This window comes from Xylocopa sonorina, chromosome 8 (genome assembly GCF_050948175.1).
Source record: "Xylocopa sonorina isolate GNS202 chromosome 8, iyXylSono1_principal, whole genome shotgun sequence".
Classification (NCBI taxonomy): domain Eukaryota; kingdom Metazoa; phylum Arthropoda; class Insecta; order Hymenoptera; family Apidae; genus Xylocopa; species Xylocopa sonorina.
In genome coordinates, this window is record NC_135200.1 from 5,052,565 (window position 1) to 5,069,012 (window position 16,448).

At 35.2% G+C, this 16,448-nt stretch overlaps 2 protein-coding genes across 2 annotated transcripts; one reads left to right on the forward strand and one right to left on the reverse strand.

Annotated features, from left to right (window-relative positions):
- Positions 1-102: 102 nt before the first annotated feature.
- Positions 103-11,805, forward strand: Clu (clustered mitochondria protein homolog). The gene is made up of 17 exons (XM_076899455.1): positions 103-401; positions 5,113-5,402; positions 5,494-5,916; positions 6,063-6,429; positions 6,682-6,818; positions 7,140-7,420; positions 7,602-7,728; positions 7,812-7,986; positions 8,067-8,269; positions 8,335-8,476; positions 8,545-8,750; positions 8,828-9,034; positions 9,142-9,240; positions 9,371-9,715; positions 9,788-10,060; positions 10,160-10,285; positions 10,384-11,805. Exons 1-17 carry the CDS (start codon positions 311-313, stop codon positions 11,116-11,118), a joined length of 4,227 nt encoding a protein of 1,408 aa, XP_076755570.1. The 5' UTR covers positions 103-310; the 3' UTR covers positions 11,119-11,805.
- A 908-nt stretch (positions 11,806-12,713) lies between these two features.
- Positions 12,714-16,177, reverse strand: LOC143426214 (U6 small nuclear RNA (adenine-(43)-N(6))-methyltransferase). The gene is made up of 7 exons (XM_076899479.1): positions 15,770-16,177; positions 15,459-15,678; positions 15,235-15,375; positions 14,822-15,176; positions 14,548-14,746; positions 13,859-14,465; positions 12,714-12,831 (listed from the first exon to the last, which is right to left on the reverse strand). The coding sequence occupies exons 1-6, from the start codon at positions 15,872-15,874 to the stop codon at positions 13,926-13,928; spliced, it is 1,560 nt and encodes a 519-aa protein (XP_076755594.1). The 5' UTR covers positions 15,875-16,177; the 3' UTR covers positions 12,714-12,831; positions 13,859-13,925.
- Between the last annotated feature and the right edge of the window lie 271 nt (positions 16,178-16,448).

The following is a 16,448-nucleotide window of genomic DNA, read 5'->3' on the forward strand; positions in this document are numbered from 1 at the left end:
GACAAACGTTTCAGGAGCTACGAGGGGCGGATCACGTGACGTGATCCACCAATCAGTGACGAGGATACGATAAGCTGCCAGCCAGGAGGACCAATGACGTACATTAGACTTTGTACTTCGTTCGAAACGCACGTGCGGTAGAGAAAAGCGGCTCGAAGTGCCTCAGAGTTAGTGTGCTGCCTCGTGAAAAGAGTCGGACGTCGTTTTAGGATATAACTTGTACGAGGTGTGCGCGGGTGTTACTGTGGATAATAAGGACGTGTCGGGTTCGACGGTCGTGTGAAAGCTCGAAAGGGATTGTCAGAGGAAGATGACATTGGGTGCACAAATCGAGGCCTCCACGGAAAATGGGAGTATGAAAATCCCTTTGCTGAATGGCAATGAGGACCGTTCGAGTACTGGTTAGTATATGGTGATATTATAATCGACGATTATAAATATCTTTACTTGGTACGATCAAATGGCACCGTCGATCGTGTTATGTAATGATTCGATCCGATTATTATATTTCGCTCGTACTAATGTGCGCCTTTAACAATGCCGCCTCGGTTAGAAGCCGGGCCCTTGGTGTTATGTAACGCGCGAATTGCGCGAATCTATGTACCACGGGGTCATATGAGCCACGAGTTTTACAAGAGAGAGACTAGCAGAAGACACGATCCCTGCTAGCAGACGAATTTTCATCCGTTCGTCGTGCCCCGTTTATCACAGGCAATCCGCTATTCCTTTCGTCTCGATATACTTGCCACTCGTTTCGCGAATAGTTGCACAAGAACGCGTGAACGTATCGTTTTCGCGTGCTCCTTCCTCTAGCTTCGAACTCGAACCTCCAAATCGATGCACGATCTCCGTTTAACCTTTCATTCCCATTACTCTCGTGCCTCCTATTATTATCAAGGTATACCAAATTCGTTCGTACTTTAAAGGTAATTGAATTACTGCGAGCACGTGATTGCTTGGTTACCCTCTGGATGATGAAACCATGTTACCTGTCCTGTTTAACCATTCATTTCTATACCATCCCACTTTACCGTTTCAAAATTTCCACTGCTCGTCAAAGCTGCTGCTGAGTAGTTCGTTATTACACTTTTTCCGTTGCGTATTCGCCTCTACCGTTCTCTTGGCCGAGCTTGTAAATATCCAGTGAAACATAATTATTTGACTGATTTTATTTGTTGTTGGATTTAGATAATGATCTTGATCAGATGTAATAACGTATGTATTTTTGATTCATTGGTAGTTAATACAGGTCTGAAGATGATATACCGTGTCTGCCAACAATGAGAATTATGTAAACTATGTTGCACAATTGTACCACGTTTTGTTTCGTATTTAAACGATGGTTTGATTTGCATAGTCTCGTAGCACATGTTTTGTCAGTTCTCGAAGTCGAACAGCTAACGGGGAACAAATATATGGTCAGTCTGAGAAGAGTCAAAAAAATTTTCGGTGTAAAGGTTATTCGTCTTTGTCAATTGACACTAGGTCCGTTTCGTTAATTTGATATTCTTTTAGACCTCCCTTTCCGTGAAAAAAGAGTGGAAAGAAAACACGTGCATGCTAACGACCTCACGCACATAGGCGTAGCAACGCGAAAATTAGACATAGTATACTATAAACTATAAAGCCGAGGTGTCATTACTGTTGAACATTTGCTTAGAATTGTATTCAATTTACCTTTTATTCGAGACGTCTGTAATTGTAATCTTTCGATGATTCTTCCATGACTTTATCGATACTCGTCTTCATAATATTATTTTAACAAAGTGTTAAAAATATTGTTAAATGAGAAAATAATAAAAATCGCAAAACGTTGAACTTTAATGTTATAACATCGAAAATTTTATATAAGAACACGCATGTTTTGAGGAAACAATAGTGAATTACAAAGAATTACCGATAGCAAAGGTTATCAGTGTTCTTTCTAACGTTGTGTTCCGTTCCCTTAATATCTTTGCTACTGATATATTAAAGTGATATTTTACTGAAATATCTGGCATGGTTTTGAAATATGCTTATTTTACTGTAAATTTTTAAATATTATAATTTGTATCCAAACGTTATCTATGGAATTTTTTATAACACTAATTTTCAACTTAAAAGTATACAGTTATTTCGTCTGAGAATTGTTTATTGCATCATGGAAGCATCTGTTATGCTTAGTTAAAGATTCATTGTTTTTGACGTTAAGACTACACAGTTTGCGTCAAGTTTATATCAAATCTTCAAATGTAGCTATTCTCTCTCTCTCTCTCTCTCTTTATGACACACACACTTACACTTACTAATCTATTTACGTATACATAATCGGCTCATGAGTGATTTGGAAATATTTTATATGTAATAATGTAACAAATGATTAATATCATATCTTCCTGACACTTGTGCGTGAACTGTTGGTTCGCAAATTCGTTATTTGTGGTTCTTCCGATTGGTTGCCTATCATAACGAAAATGCTACTTTTTCATTTGGGCATCGTGTGCATTTTAAACGCAAACAGCTTGGTTCTTTGATTATACAAATATTTTCATCTTTAATAGTACGAGTTTGCAAGACGACACGAACGAAGACTAGGAGACTTCCTGTACTTAAGGAAAAAGCTTACAAAAGCTTCATTGTGAAGCTTTTAATAATTTTAACTTTTAAAAATAAAATTTTAGAAACTGTTTCATAGTATGATAATGAATACGAGATTAGTTGGGAAGTATCTCTTTTATTTTTTTACAGATTTTTATCTTCTTATCTTCGCGTCTCCTTTACGGCTAAGTTTCCTTATCTATCCTCCTTGATAACGAAGAAATCGGGAAAGAAGGACAGTTCTGAGATGAAATAGTAAATGTACGATAAGAATACGATAAAGCAATTGGATTGTTAGATAAATCGGTGTAAGTTCAAGATACATGAATAAACGTATTCATGGGAGGGTGCAATCGAAAAATTTATTTCTCACGGAAGGACATTTTATCACATCGATAAAATAGAATTGATAAAGTATTCGTTTAGCTGGCAATTTAATTTCTTAAATACCTTTGGAAAAGATGTTACAGTCCTGCATGTAAGGCATCACAAATTTTACGCTGACCTTTTTCCAAAGATAAATTTTATCGCGAATTATAGATTAATATTTACTTGTATGTAATTTTCATAAACTATTGAAACATTTTTTTACAAGGCTATCTCATTCAGAATTGTTCCAAGTATATGTATACTTATTTATTTAATTTTCATATTTTTAGGCGAACGTTGTTTCAAGATCAATTCAACTTTGATTAAAGATAACACAATGAACACTCGATAACCTTTAAAAATGTTGTGCGGACTAGGATGGATGAATATCTGAAATAACGTTGAAAACATAATCTTAAGTTTGTACATATTATTTTTATTTATCTTTATTAAACACTTTGTTGATATGAATCATTAATATTCTCGTATAACACTTGTACAGTATAGTAGCTTCGATAACGTTGTCTAAGCTTGAGGAGGTCCTGATAATATTTGATAAAACACCAGTACGTACACGTATATGTTTTGAGAGACAGAATCTAGTCAATAGATTTAAAATTATAATATATAATTGCATGTATCTAAGCTTTTTCTTTAGACTGCCGTAGTATGCGATAAATAAAGCAGAAAAACAATCACAATAAGCGGTATAAATCTCTAGCGAGATTTATTACACATTTTACATTTACATTCTTAATTATTCCAACTGTTTTATACGACTACTAGAATTGAACAGTTTTTCTACAGAGTACCAGTAATTTCAATTTACGTACCTGCTCTTGCTTTATTCTTATTCTTATAGCACATACTTGATTATTACCGATGCATAACATAATATACGATACGTAACTAGATGCGAATTATGAAAAAGCGAACGGCGGTAAAAGTTTGGATCCCGCGCAGGTACGATTTATTTTTAATATACCCGAGGATTCGAGCGGAACCATCCGCGTGGTGTCACGGATGGCCACTGATAAGCGTGCCGCCTGGCTGTGGATCCCAATTATAGCCGTTCTGACTGGCTAACATCTACGTACACCAGAAATGGATGTATATCGCAAACATGGTATAGATAAAAATAGTACGGCATTTGAGTACGGACTATTTACATTGCCGTTTATTTATAAGCGCATTGGTGAATGCAAGTGGCAGCCCCACGTATGTCCACCGTCGTATTTAGTCGAAAACGTACCCCCGTTTCCATGGAAATAACGCGTGGAATCGGTTATTTATATTCTTGTCACTCCGAATGATGCACGCACGGCCCGCCATTCAGCAATAAAGGGATCGAGGAAAATTTTGCTCGCGCCGGGCAGAGGTGACTCTTCCGTTCGAGTTTTGCCTTCGAATTTTTCGCGATAACGCATCAGAATTTGATCGATCAAATTACGTACGCATGTATGTACACGTGTATCCCGGTGTTAAACCACCGAGTTTGCTTACGCCTCTCTAAACGCTTACTATTTACTGATAAAACGTAAGGTAAACAGGAATTGTAATCCATGCGACATATGGAGGTTGAATGGTACGTGAAAAATCGCAGTCCGACACGTGTTTAGGTAGGAGAGTTATCACCGAGGGTTCAACTATATACAGGGGCAGAATTACAAATGCGCCGTTTGTAAGCTGAACCAAATCTATACGTTCTTGCAAAACTAAAAATAGGTAATAAAATAAGGAAGAAAGTTATGCAAACGTTTATTAGAGAACCGAAAAGAATATTCTATAATGTTGATTAATACTTTTCTTAGTATGTAAGCACTTATTGGATTATTACAAATTTATGTTTAGATTAAAGAAAAGTATTATTAAATTGGCACAATGATTGTATGTTATTCCAATATGCGTATATGCATTAACATCGAAAGTAGTTTACTTGAAGGTCTGCTAATCATTAAATATTCATATTATTGAGACACATATGTATAGTATATGTTAAAGAAAATAGTGTCGTCATGTTGTACGTTTTGATATTCTTTCGAGCTATTTATCAGCAATATATTTTCGACTAACAAAAAATGTATCGTTTACATACGATTTATCATTTTCCTTTTACATGTAGTCAATAAAAAAATATACTCATTCCTCGGTTCGTTTATTATTTAGATATGAAGGAAGCCGTGGAGGAGACTGGAAGTACTAGCACTGCCACGAAGAACGTTGTAGAAAAGGGTGAAGTCGAAGCAACGAAAGAGAAAGGAAACGAGAAAGAAAATGAAAAGGAGAAGGAAAAAGATGAAGAAAAAGACAAGAAAAATGAAAAGGAGGACGGCGATAAAGATGCTGGAAGCGAGCAAGAAATTGTTTTCATTCAAGATATGGGATTCACTGTTAAGATCGTCAGTCCAGGTGCTGAACCGTTTGATATCCAAGTATCCAGTATGGAGTTGGTTCAGGTAACTAGTAATCCGTTGGAAATATTTTCCAATTTTTAGATGTAAACGAAACTGTATCAATAATTGATACTAACATCGTTTTTTCTTTTAGGAAATCCATCAATTGCTCATGGATCGCGAGGACACCTGCCACCGTACATGTTTCTCCCTTCAGCTCGACGGTAACACGTTGGACAATTTCGCTGAGCTGAAGAACATCGAAGGCCTAAAAGAGGGTTCAGTGATTAAAGTCGTAGAAGAACCGTACACGATGCGAGAAGCCCGTATACACGTCCGACACGTCCGAGATTTATTGAAGTCCGTAGATCCTGCAGATGCCTACAACGGCGTTGAGTGTAGCAGTTTATCGTTCCTAAATGTTGTCACCAACGGCGACATACTCGAGAAGAAAAAGAGCAGAGCAGATTCGGTCGATTGCACACCGCCTGATTATATTATACCCAGCTGTAAAGATAGGCCGCTGCTACCTCTACAACCGCAAGCCAAAGAACAAAAATGTCCTCCTTGTTTAAAAGTAACTAAGCTTTAAAGTAGTAAGCTCTCAGTAGAAAGAAAACATAATTATAGAAATTGGAATGTAGTTAATACGCGTTTTCGTGATTATACCTATTTCTTTAAGATATCGTTAAGAGGAATGTGTAATTGGATTATTTGTCATAGGTATTAACAACATCCGGATGGAATCCACCACCCGGTCATAGAAAGCTCCATGGTGATTTATTGTACTTGCACGTGGTAACATTGGAAGACAAACAATACTATTTGACCGCGTGCGCCAGAGGTTTCTTCGTCAATCAATCGACAAAAGAAGTGTTTAATCCGAAACCAGCGACCCCAAGTCATTTATGTCACAGCTTAATTGAACTACTGAACCAACTCAGCCCGGCGTTTAAACGGGGTTTTGCTGCCATGCAGAGACGAAGAACGCAGAGACATCCGTTCGAAAGAGTGGCTACACCTTATCAGCTGTATGCTTGGTGTGCGCCTCAGATTGAACACACAATCGATGCAATACGCGCTGAAGACAGTACGTTTCATTTTACGCAAATAAATATAATTATTTAGCACTAATTGCTGTATGAATGATGATCTAACTTACTGAGATTGATCTTTTTTAAGTACAGAATTTCTTTACAGATTTTATAAAATATACTGTGCGTGTTTGCGTTATTACATAATTGTGTGCTGTACAAGGCTTACGTTTGAAGTTAGTTAACCAGGCTAAGTGTTAATTATGTTGCATCATTTTCAATCGTTTGTTCTATTTGTTTGCGAACAGCTTTCTCTTCCAAGTTGGGATACGAGGAACACATCCCCGGGCAAACACGAGACTGGAACGAGGAGTTGCAAACAACGAGAGAGCTACCTCGTAAAAACTTACCCGAAAGACTGCTTAGAGAACGTGCTATTTTTAAAGTACGATTTCGATATAATAATTAAAGAGTCCGACAGCAAAAAACGATGAAAATTAATTTCTGCTAGATTTCACGATAATGTTGTATAATATAAAATTAACAGTAGCTTAAAGGTGAAATTTGCTAATATTAGCCTATTGATTGGAATTGAAATTTTAATCAAAACTAGTAATCAAATCCGTAGAAGACAGGAAACGTTATTTATTATTTTCTAGAATGTTTAAAAATTAGATTTTCCTCATTTTCTTTTCGAACCGTATCAATAACATTTGAATATGTTGTATCTATAGCGTGTCTACGTTTCATAAGCGAATTTATTTAGGTTCACAGTGATTTTGTCGCTGCAGCGACTCGGGGTGCGGTGGCCGTAATAGATGGCAATGTGATGGCGATCAATCCAGGCGAAGAGGCGAAAATGCAAATGTTCATCTGGAACAACATTTTCTTCTCTCTTGGATTCGATGTCAGGGATCATTATAAAGAACTTGGTGGTGATGCAGCCGCTTTCGTTGCGCCTAGAAATGATTTGCAAGGTGTCAGAGTATATGCCGCTGTTGATCTACCTGGCCTTTATACACTTGGTACCGTTGTGATCGATTACAGGTTTGTTCGAAATCAGATAAACGGATTATTTTCACCACATTATTTGTACGACGTGGATGTTTTGTAGCGGATTATTTGTACATATACATACTTGTTCGATGTTCAGTATTCTGTCGCAACTTACATTTCGATCGAAAGGATGTTAAGTTCTCGTGGTAATCACTCCTATTCCTCTGCATAGAGGATATCGTGTCACCGCTCAGTCGATCATTCCTGGAATCTTGGAACGCGAGCAGGAGCAATCTGTCGTTTATGGTTCGATAGATTTTGGGAAAACTGTTCTTACACACCCAAAGTATCTTGAATTGGTTAGTACACAATATGCTATAATATAAAGAATTTCCACTGTAGTATCTATCAATCATCTCTTCGTATACCACGTGTTTTGCAGTTGAACAAGACGGGTCAACAGTTGAAAATCCTTCCCCATAAAGTTATCAACGATGCTGGTGAAGAGATTGAACTTTGCAGCAGCGTAGAATGTAAAGGTATCATCGGGAATGATTCGCGACATTACGTGTTAGATTTGCTACGGACTTTCCCTCCTGATGTAAATTTTCTTAAATGTAAGTTGATTAGCGATTAATGTGCAATGTTGAATATTAGCTTGTATATTTTCTATGCTTTCTATTCGTTATTTTAATAGTGGAAGGAGTTGAACTGAGTAAAGAAGCTAGAGCTTTAGGTTTCCCAATTGAACACAAGCATAAACTAGCTTGCCTACGTCAGGAATTGATTGATTCGTTTGTCGAAGCTAGATACGTGCAATTTATTAAGCACGCCGCTGTTCACCTGCAGCAACTGACGTCCGCAAGAAGAGTGCAGAAGGAAAAGGAAACTACTATTAAGGTAAATAAAATTTTATTTAACTTTTTACGAGTATTAATAAGTATTGAAATGTTATCAAATTCCAGGAAGATAAGAAGGAAGAATCCAACGCGGTTGCAATAGACAGTAATAAAGAAGATTCTACTCACGCTTTAATTGAAACGGATGAAGCAAAAAAAATTGTGGAAAGCATTACTGACTCCATCACGGGTGGAGAGAAACAAGAATGTATGTAACAGAAAAATTATTTGTCTTCTCGTAATATTAATATTTAATTTCATTTCTTTTTCATTTAGTGGAAGAAAGTACGAAAGAAATAGTTCGAAGAGCTGCAGCAGCAGTAGGTAGTTTACGAGAGGCCGAGTTCGACGTTAGATTTAACCCAGACGTATTTTCCCCGGGTGTAAGGCACCCGGATCCAAATGGTACTGCTTTGAAGAAACAAAAGCAGTTGGTACAAGATGCTGCCGACTTTTTACTGACTGTACAAATCCCAACTTTTGTACGTTTCAGTATAGTTCTTTATATTAATACAAATTTATATCAAAAGGAATATTTAAATAAATTTTTTCACTACAGATTCGAGAATGCTTAGATCACACAGCTGCTGCAATGGATGGTAGCACGCTTGTGGAAGCTTTACATGGTAAAGGTATCAACGTTCGATACCTCGGTAAATTAGCGGCCATGTTAGCTACGGTTCCACAGTTACAATATCTGAAACGTATTGCTGTTTCAGAGCTTATTTTAAGATCAGCAAAACACATTTTTACATTTTATATGCAGGTACATTTGAGGACATTATTGTAGCTTTCATCAATGTAGCTTAGAATTTCACACTACTTAGAAATTTAATTGAACGTAAGACGTATTATTTAACTCTTATTTTTCAGGGTACAGAATTAATGAGTCTTTCCGCAGCGATTAGCCATTTCTTAAATTGCTTATTGTCCTCTGCACAAATCATTCATCCACAACAGAATCTGGAAGAGGTATGACGATACTAATCGGACGATATTGTCGTGCAATGCATTCGTAGAACACATGTTTAGTTAACTTGTGCAAAAGATCAACGAACGAAATAATTTTCTAGGTGAAAATTTATGTAATTGCCGGTTTCAGCTTCAAAGTAAAACTGCCAAACGACGCAACAAAAGGAAAGGTAGGAATAATGGTCCACAGCAGTCCGAGGTGGAATGGGCTTCCTTGACACCTAAGTCTGTATGGCAACAAATTAAAGCAGATCTGAAGAGTTATTACGATTGGGAGACACCTTGTCCGGAATCATTGGACGCCACGATAGAACACTTTCATCTTCAAAAAATTTCTTTGCTTCGCAACTTCTGTATAAAGACTGGTATTCAAATTTTGTTGCGTGAATACAACTTTGAAAATAAGAATAGAGCCACATTCTTTGAAGAAGATATACTTAATATATTCCCTGTTGTGAAGCATATCAATCCTAGGGTAAGAATTACATCAGCTTGAAGCAATACTTGAAGAAATTAAATGGAAATTTATATAAGCGTTTGAACTTAGGCTAGCGATGCGTATAACTTCTATACAACTGGCCAAAGTAAGATTCAGCAAGGATATTTGAAAGATGGCTACGAACTAATCAGCGAAGCCCTGAATTTATTGAACAACGTCTACGGTGCAATGCATCCCGAGATTGCACAATGCCTCAGAATGCTTGCACGATTGAATTACATAATGGGAGATCATGGGGAAGCTTTAGCAACGCAACAAAAAGCAGTTCTTATGTCAGAAAGGGTTAACGGGATAGATCATCCTTATACTATTACTGAATATGTAAGTATGAGAGAAACGTGTTTAATTCTTTATTAAAGAAGATAATAACAATGTTCGCCCTGTTACTCTATGTTTTTACATTTTTATATTTATTAATAGATTCATCTAGCTCTGTATTCTTTCGCCAACGGTCAAGTTTCCGTGTCACTTAGGTTATTATACAGAGCGCGTTACCTAGCTTTGTTGGTTTGTGGTGAAGATCATCCGGAAGTGGCGCTTCTTGACGTAAGTATTAATACACAAGTACAGTAGAGAGTAGTATTAAAAATTCGAGAAATCCAAATGTTTCGGCAAATGTTCACTGACGCTAATTATTTATTCAGAGCAACATTTCATTGATACTTCATGCTGTTGGGGAGTACGAATTATCGCTACGCTTTTTGGAACACGCATTGGCTCTAAATCTTCGATATCACGGGCCACGGTCTTTGAAGGTTGCCGTTTCGTATCATCTCGTCGCAAGAACTCAATCTTGTATGGGTGATTTCCGAGCGGCTCTAAATAACGAGAAAGAAACATACGCTATTTACAAGCAACAGTTAGGTGAGGATCATGAGAAAACCAAAGAAAGCAGTGACTGCTTAAGACATCTCACGCAACAGGCCGTTGTTTTGCAAAAGAAAATGAACGAAATTTACACTGGAAAGTCTGGGGTTAGCCTACCGCCTATTCAGGTGCAACCGCCCAGTATGGGATCTGTACTCGACATGTTGAACGTTATCAATGGCATTCTGTTTGTGCAAATCAGTCAACAAGACATTGAACATTTCAAAGCGGAAATAGAGAAACGACAGAAGGAACAGACACCAGACAGAGAGGTGAAGGCGCTCCAGAATGGAAACAAAAAGGAGAATAAAAAGGAGGAAAAGGACAATAATAAGAAAGAGGAGAAAGAGAATAAAACGAACGAGAAAGAGAGTAAAAAAGAAGACAAAGAGAATAAAAGAGATGATAAGGAAAATAAGAAGGTAGAAAAGAAGGTGGAAGCGCAGAAGGTGGAGTTGAAAAAGTTGGAGCAAAATAAGACAACATTAGAGCCGGTGGTTGCAGAGAGCTGAGCTCGTTTTAAACCACTAATAATGATATTTAGTAGTTTTCTTTTTTCGAGTCCTAGTCTTTCCCTGCCCGCGTCCGGTCTTTTTTAAAGAGTAACGCGAGTACGGCATATATAACTGATTGGGATAAAACGAAAATGGCAAACGTTTGCTCGATGAGAATCGTTACTTCGTGTATCGTATAATACGTTTATAAAGTGCTATCAAAATCGAACTTTTATAGTGTGGCCGATCAACGACAGGTTGTACAAGTGAAACTTATCGGTAGGGAGAAAGAGAGAAAGAGAAAGAGCTGCAGGTTTCCTAATGCTCGCGATGCTCGACTATAATACGCCAAGCTACAGAATTTATTTGACTGATTTATGACTGCATATAACAAATATAAAAAGAAAAACTAATTCTCCATTTGTGTAAATAATTCTGAATGAAAGAATTCATTGCCTTAGCGCGCATGCTTATCACAATATCTCACTCGTAAGTCGATTTATCATTGATTGTACGAATTATTAAATGAACAAAGAGAAAGAAACGATATACGTATCGGTAAAGTTACGAACAACAATTTGCATTGCCTAATATCACGTTTTTCTGAAAAGCTCAATTAATTCTACTTCGTAACGATACAAATTTATAGGCGTCGTGTACGTTACAATTCTATTGATTGATAAAGTAATACAAACGTGAACAATATTTTTGACTCCGCCTCTCCTCGCTAATACAATTCCGTGGTAGCGGTCGTGTTAATAATGATGGCACTAAACGGCACTTTTCATGCTGACGCTTCAAACTAGTTTATAAAATCTCGATCTGTTCTCTCAAATGGTTCATTTAACCATTTTACATAATCTAACTCTAATCCGTCCCCGAACGAAACTCATATCCTTTATTTTCAATTAAAGACCCTCTACGCATAAAAATTTGTTTCATCAGATTTCTCACGTATCGCGATGCAACCTCAACCTATATTGAACCTTTTATACCTCTGATATGATGCTTGGACTTCACATAAATACACCACCAATGTCGCACCAACAACTACGCCTTAACACACAAACAGTAGTAAAATCACTTGAAACTGCACTGCCGCTTCCATACTGTTGTGTTAGTGCTATTAATAGAATCAGAATTGTTGCTCGCGTTTGTATATTAATTTGTTCCAACGTATTGCACAAGTGTTACTAGAACTTAAAAGGAACGCGATGCACTGGTAAATTGAACGGGTACGACAATTTACAGTCTGTAAAACTAGTAACGGGTTTTATTAACGTAGAGCATAAGTCAATTGTTTTTCTTTTTTTTTTACATTTTCGATAGAGTATTTTATTAGTACATACTTGAAATCATTGTTCTGTGCCATTTAGGCATCGCTGTCACTTTCCCATTCTAGTTGCCATCGGTAAGCTCAACGCGTGTTAAAATCATCAAAACGTTTCCTATTTTTAGACATTACTAATTTGTTCGATAATCTTGTTGAATTCAATATAAATATTGTAGACAATATAATTTTTTTAAACAGATATTAAAGTGAATATCTTAAAATTAATCATTTAAAAATATAAATAATTTAAAGATCAATAATAAATCTGCATTGTATTCAACAAGAACAACTCATATAATTTTATTAATCATTTTTTATACCATATATACATCACAAGAAAGATCTTCTCATCTTCCAATTGCCACATTGTTTCCGTCATTTTACGCGAGGATTTGAATCTGAAAAGAATTTTCAATTTTAATAATTTTTCATTTATACGAAGAATACAATGAATATTTTGCAAAAAATACAGAATTGTGGTGGCAGCAAAGGCATGGCATAATGACAGATGCGCTGTTAAAGTCTCACGATCATTGATAATGGTTATCAAAAAAAAGAGAGATAAAATGAAAAAATAGCTCATTAGTCAACATACTATAGAAATAGCGTCAATTTCCTTATTACTACTAAAAGTATCGCAGTTAGTTTTAGAGTTATGAACATTGAGAATCGCCTGTTATCAAAATGTTAATCTACACAGAAGGTCTTTATTTCACACCAGCATATATATTAAATGTATCCGTACTTCAAACTGTAATTTTTAATATGCGGATATTCGTGTATTATTTAACAAACGTTGCGGAACAAATGAAGGTTTGGCAACGAGGAGACTCCTTGCCAAACTGCCAAGAGTTTTGTTTGTTATTCTCGAACTATATCTGCGAAATAATACACGAATACTCGTGCACTAAAAATTAAGCAGTTGAGTTCGAACACATCTAATCTATGTGTATTTGTGTTTCTTTAATACATGTCCAAAATGATTATCTCTAATCTACACTCTATATTCTATTCTATCTTCCATTATGTTTTCCAATTATATATCTTTTCACCAAAATAGCATTTGTTATCAAACAAATGTTAGTAATGTCTTGTATTGAATTTTTATTATACTATGAAATGAAAAATTAAGTTGAGAGGAATGATATTAATAATTTGTTGATACTTTTAAATGAAAAATTTCTCTGGTGTTTTAAGTGAGTTATAATATAATATGGTTATAATAATACTAATGATAATAATCATATTAATATTGATAATAATAACAAAAGGCGAAGGTGTAGTTTCTGTTTAATGAGTTTGAATACTTTACAAACACGGAATATTATATTGCACTTGTTAGCCAAAATGTACGATAAAGAATGCTAGTTAATAAGGACTATTGATTATAAATAAAGTTAAATACTTGATTTACATACATGTTACCTGTTACATGATTTCATACAGTTTGCGCATAAAATAAATCATTTTGTATGGAACTTGAATTGACATTTTAAAAGGACTCTGTATCATCTTCAAACGAATCTTCAACTTGTTCGGAATTCATCTCACTCTCGCTCGTTTTTAATCGTTTTCGTTTTCTTTTATTTGGTCTTCCGTGCTGTTTCTGAGAATATACTTTAACGTCTAACTTGTTTATTAAATATTGTCGAAACGTTTCTAAGGCATTCTTGCCACCACTTCCTTTTTCAAAAACCATGGATATCTTTACATCGTCCTCAGATTCTTCATGTTCTACTATTTCGACAAACAAATTACATATCAAAAACGGTTCTCCCGTTGATATTTGATTTTCTTGTTCTTTCATCATATTTTCCGGATTATCTTCGTTTAATTTTTCTATAGTACTCTCTTGCGCAGCTCCATTCAACACAGTTGTATTATTTGCATCATGGTCCTTTGATTGGTTCATTATCCTTTGAGCTAATCGACGTTTTCTACGTGCATGCAACCACGTATTATTTTTCGCAATCAATTGGCACGACCAACCGTTAAAATCATCAATCGGCAAATTTAAATCTCTGATTTCTATCTGCATTCAATTAGTATTAATATAAATTAAAGTATCAAATGTGCAACATAATATAAAACGTAAAATACAAGTATTATATTACGTTTAATTCTTCCATTGTATCTTCCAAAAAATTGACCAAATTATCAAAGGAAGAGAATTTGTATCGCATAGGAAATTGTATTATTGTCGGACGTTGTGTTCTCAATAATTTCGCAATGTAATTTCCACTTTTTCTAATAACAGGTGCATTTGTCAAATTGATAACATCTTTCGGCAAAAATGTCCAAGCTAATCCCCATCTGTTGAAAAGTACATATTTTCGGCAATCCTATGATTACATACAAAATTTCATTAATTACAAAAAATAGGTATACCGTTTTGTATGGCCCTGACAAAATTCTGTCCACGTTATATTTTCCATATTTTTTCTCTTCAGAAATTTTAATAAAAACAATAAATTACTTCTTCTACCAAACATTGTTGTATAAATTTTTACTTTTTCTTTAGTCTCCAAACTTTCTTCGATCATTTGCATTACAAATGCTCTCTCACCACCTTGGACCTTAAGCTCAACTTCATTTCCAGTTGGAGCATTTCTTGGTGGTGTTCGTTTTGTGACTTTCTCTGATGATCCCTCTGCTTCAAAAAACGGTGGATTGCACATTGTGAAATGATAACTGTCATCTTTTAAAATGTCTTTCAATATTGTTCCTTCATTCACTTCAGATACTGTAGAAAATACAAAATTATGTACAATTCATAAAATAATTATGCACAAGTAACTCACCTTTTATTAAATGTTGCAGATTATTATTTTCGATATGCTGGATAGCTGTCTGTATACTTGTTTCGTCAATCTCTGTGCCTATCATTTGATTCCCATACATTTTTGCAAATAACAGAGGGTAAATGCAAACTGCTCCAGTGCCTGCCAAAAACCAATAGCTACTTTTAATAAAATTAAAATTCAATGAATCATAGTCCTTTTATGACTGGAATTATTTTTATTACCAATATCTATGCCAACTACTTGTTCCATTTCATTGAAACCAGCATGTTTCATTAAATCTTCGATCCACAAAATATAATTGAGGCGTAACGGTAGAGTCGGTACCAATTTATTCTCAGGTATCTTCACTTCTAAATTGAAATCATGTTTCAATAATACTTCTGTTAGTATTCGTAGACTTTCTTCGTTCTTGAAATCGATCTTTACCTTGCCTGCCAAATTCTAAAATGTAAACAGACAATATACTTCGCATTTTGTTTACAACCAAAAGCATTTTACAGTTAATATGTAATTATTTAAGAATCTGTCTTACAATAATTGCAATGTTACGGAACTCTGGATACAACAAGGCAAGTTTTTTAAAATCTGGTACTGTTTTGTACTTATTTCGTGGATGCATAAACTTTCTTAACGACATTTCTATATTTACAATTTGTAATAATAAATCATGAAAAAATATACGTATTTATTACGTTATTGGTAACAAATGCTATTATTTATTCTTAAGTATGTAATAAATTATGACATGTGTATTTTCGAGATATGCATTTGTTATGAATTTTCATTTTAACAATGCTATTACACAAGTAGATACAAGTATTCCAACTTTCGGTTATCATACTAGCTAATAAAAGTTTTATATATTTCTATGTGTATTATGCAAAACAATATTCATAATATGTTATCGTCTATTAAGTGCTGAAGATATTGAATAAGAAAATATCATCATGTTGTTTGCGATGTCACTGCACTTAAAAAAAGAAACAAGAAATAACAAAACATGTAACCAACATGTAACAGTACATATATTTTTCGATACACTCTATATAGGGTATCCAATTATTTTCAAACGTTAGCAAATGAAATTATCACTTTTTGCTAGGTAATTTAACCAGGGCGAACAATGCTAGAACATTTATTACGTAAGAATATTCCTAGAATAGCTTACATAAACTGGTAACTAAATACGGTAAGCCGATTTAACGGGTGAG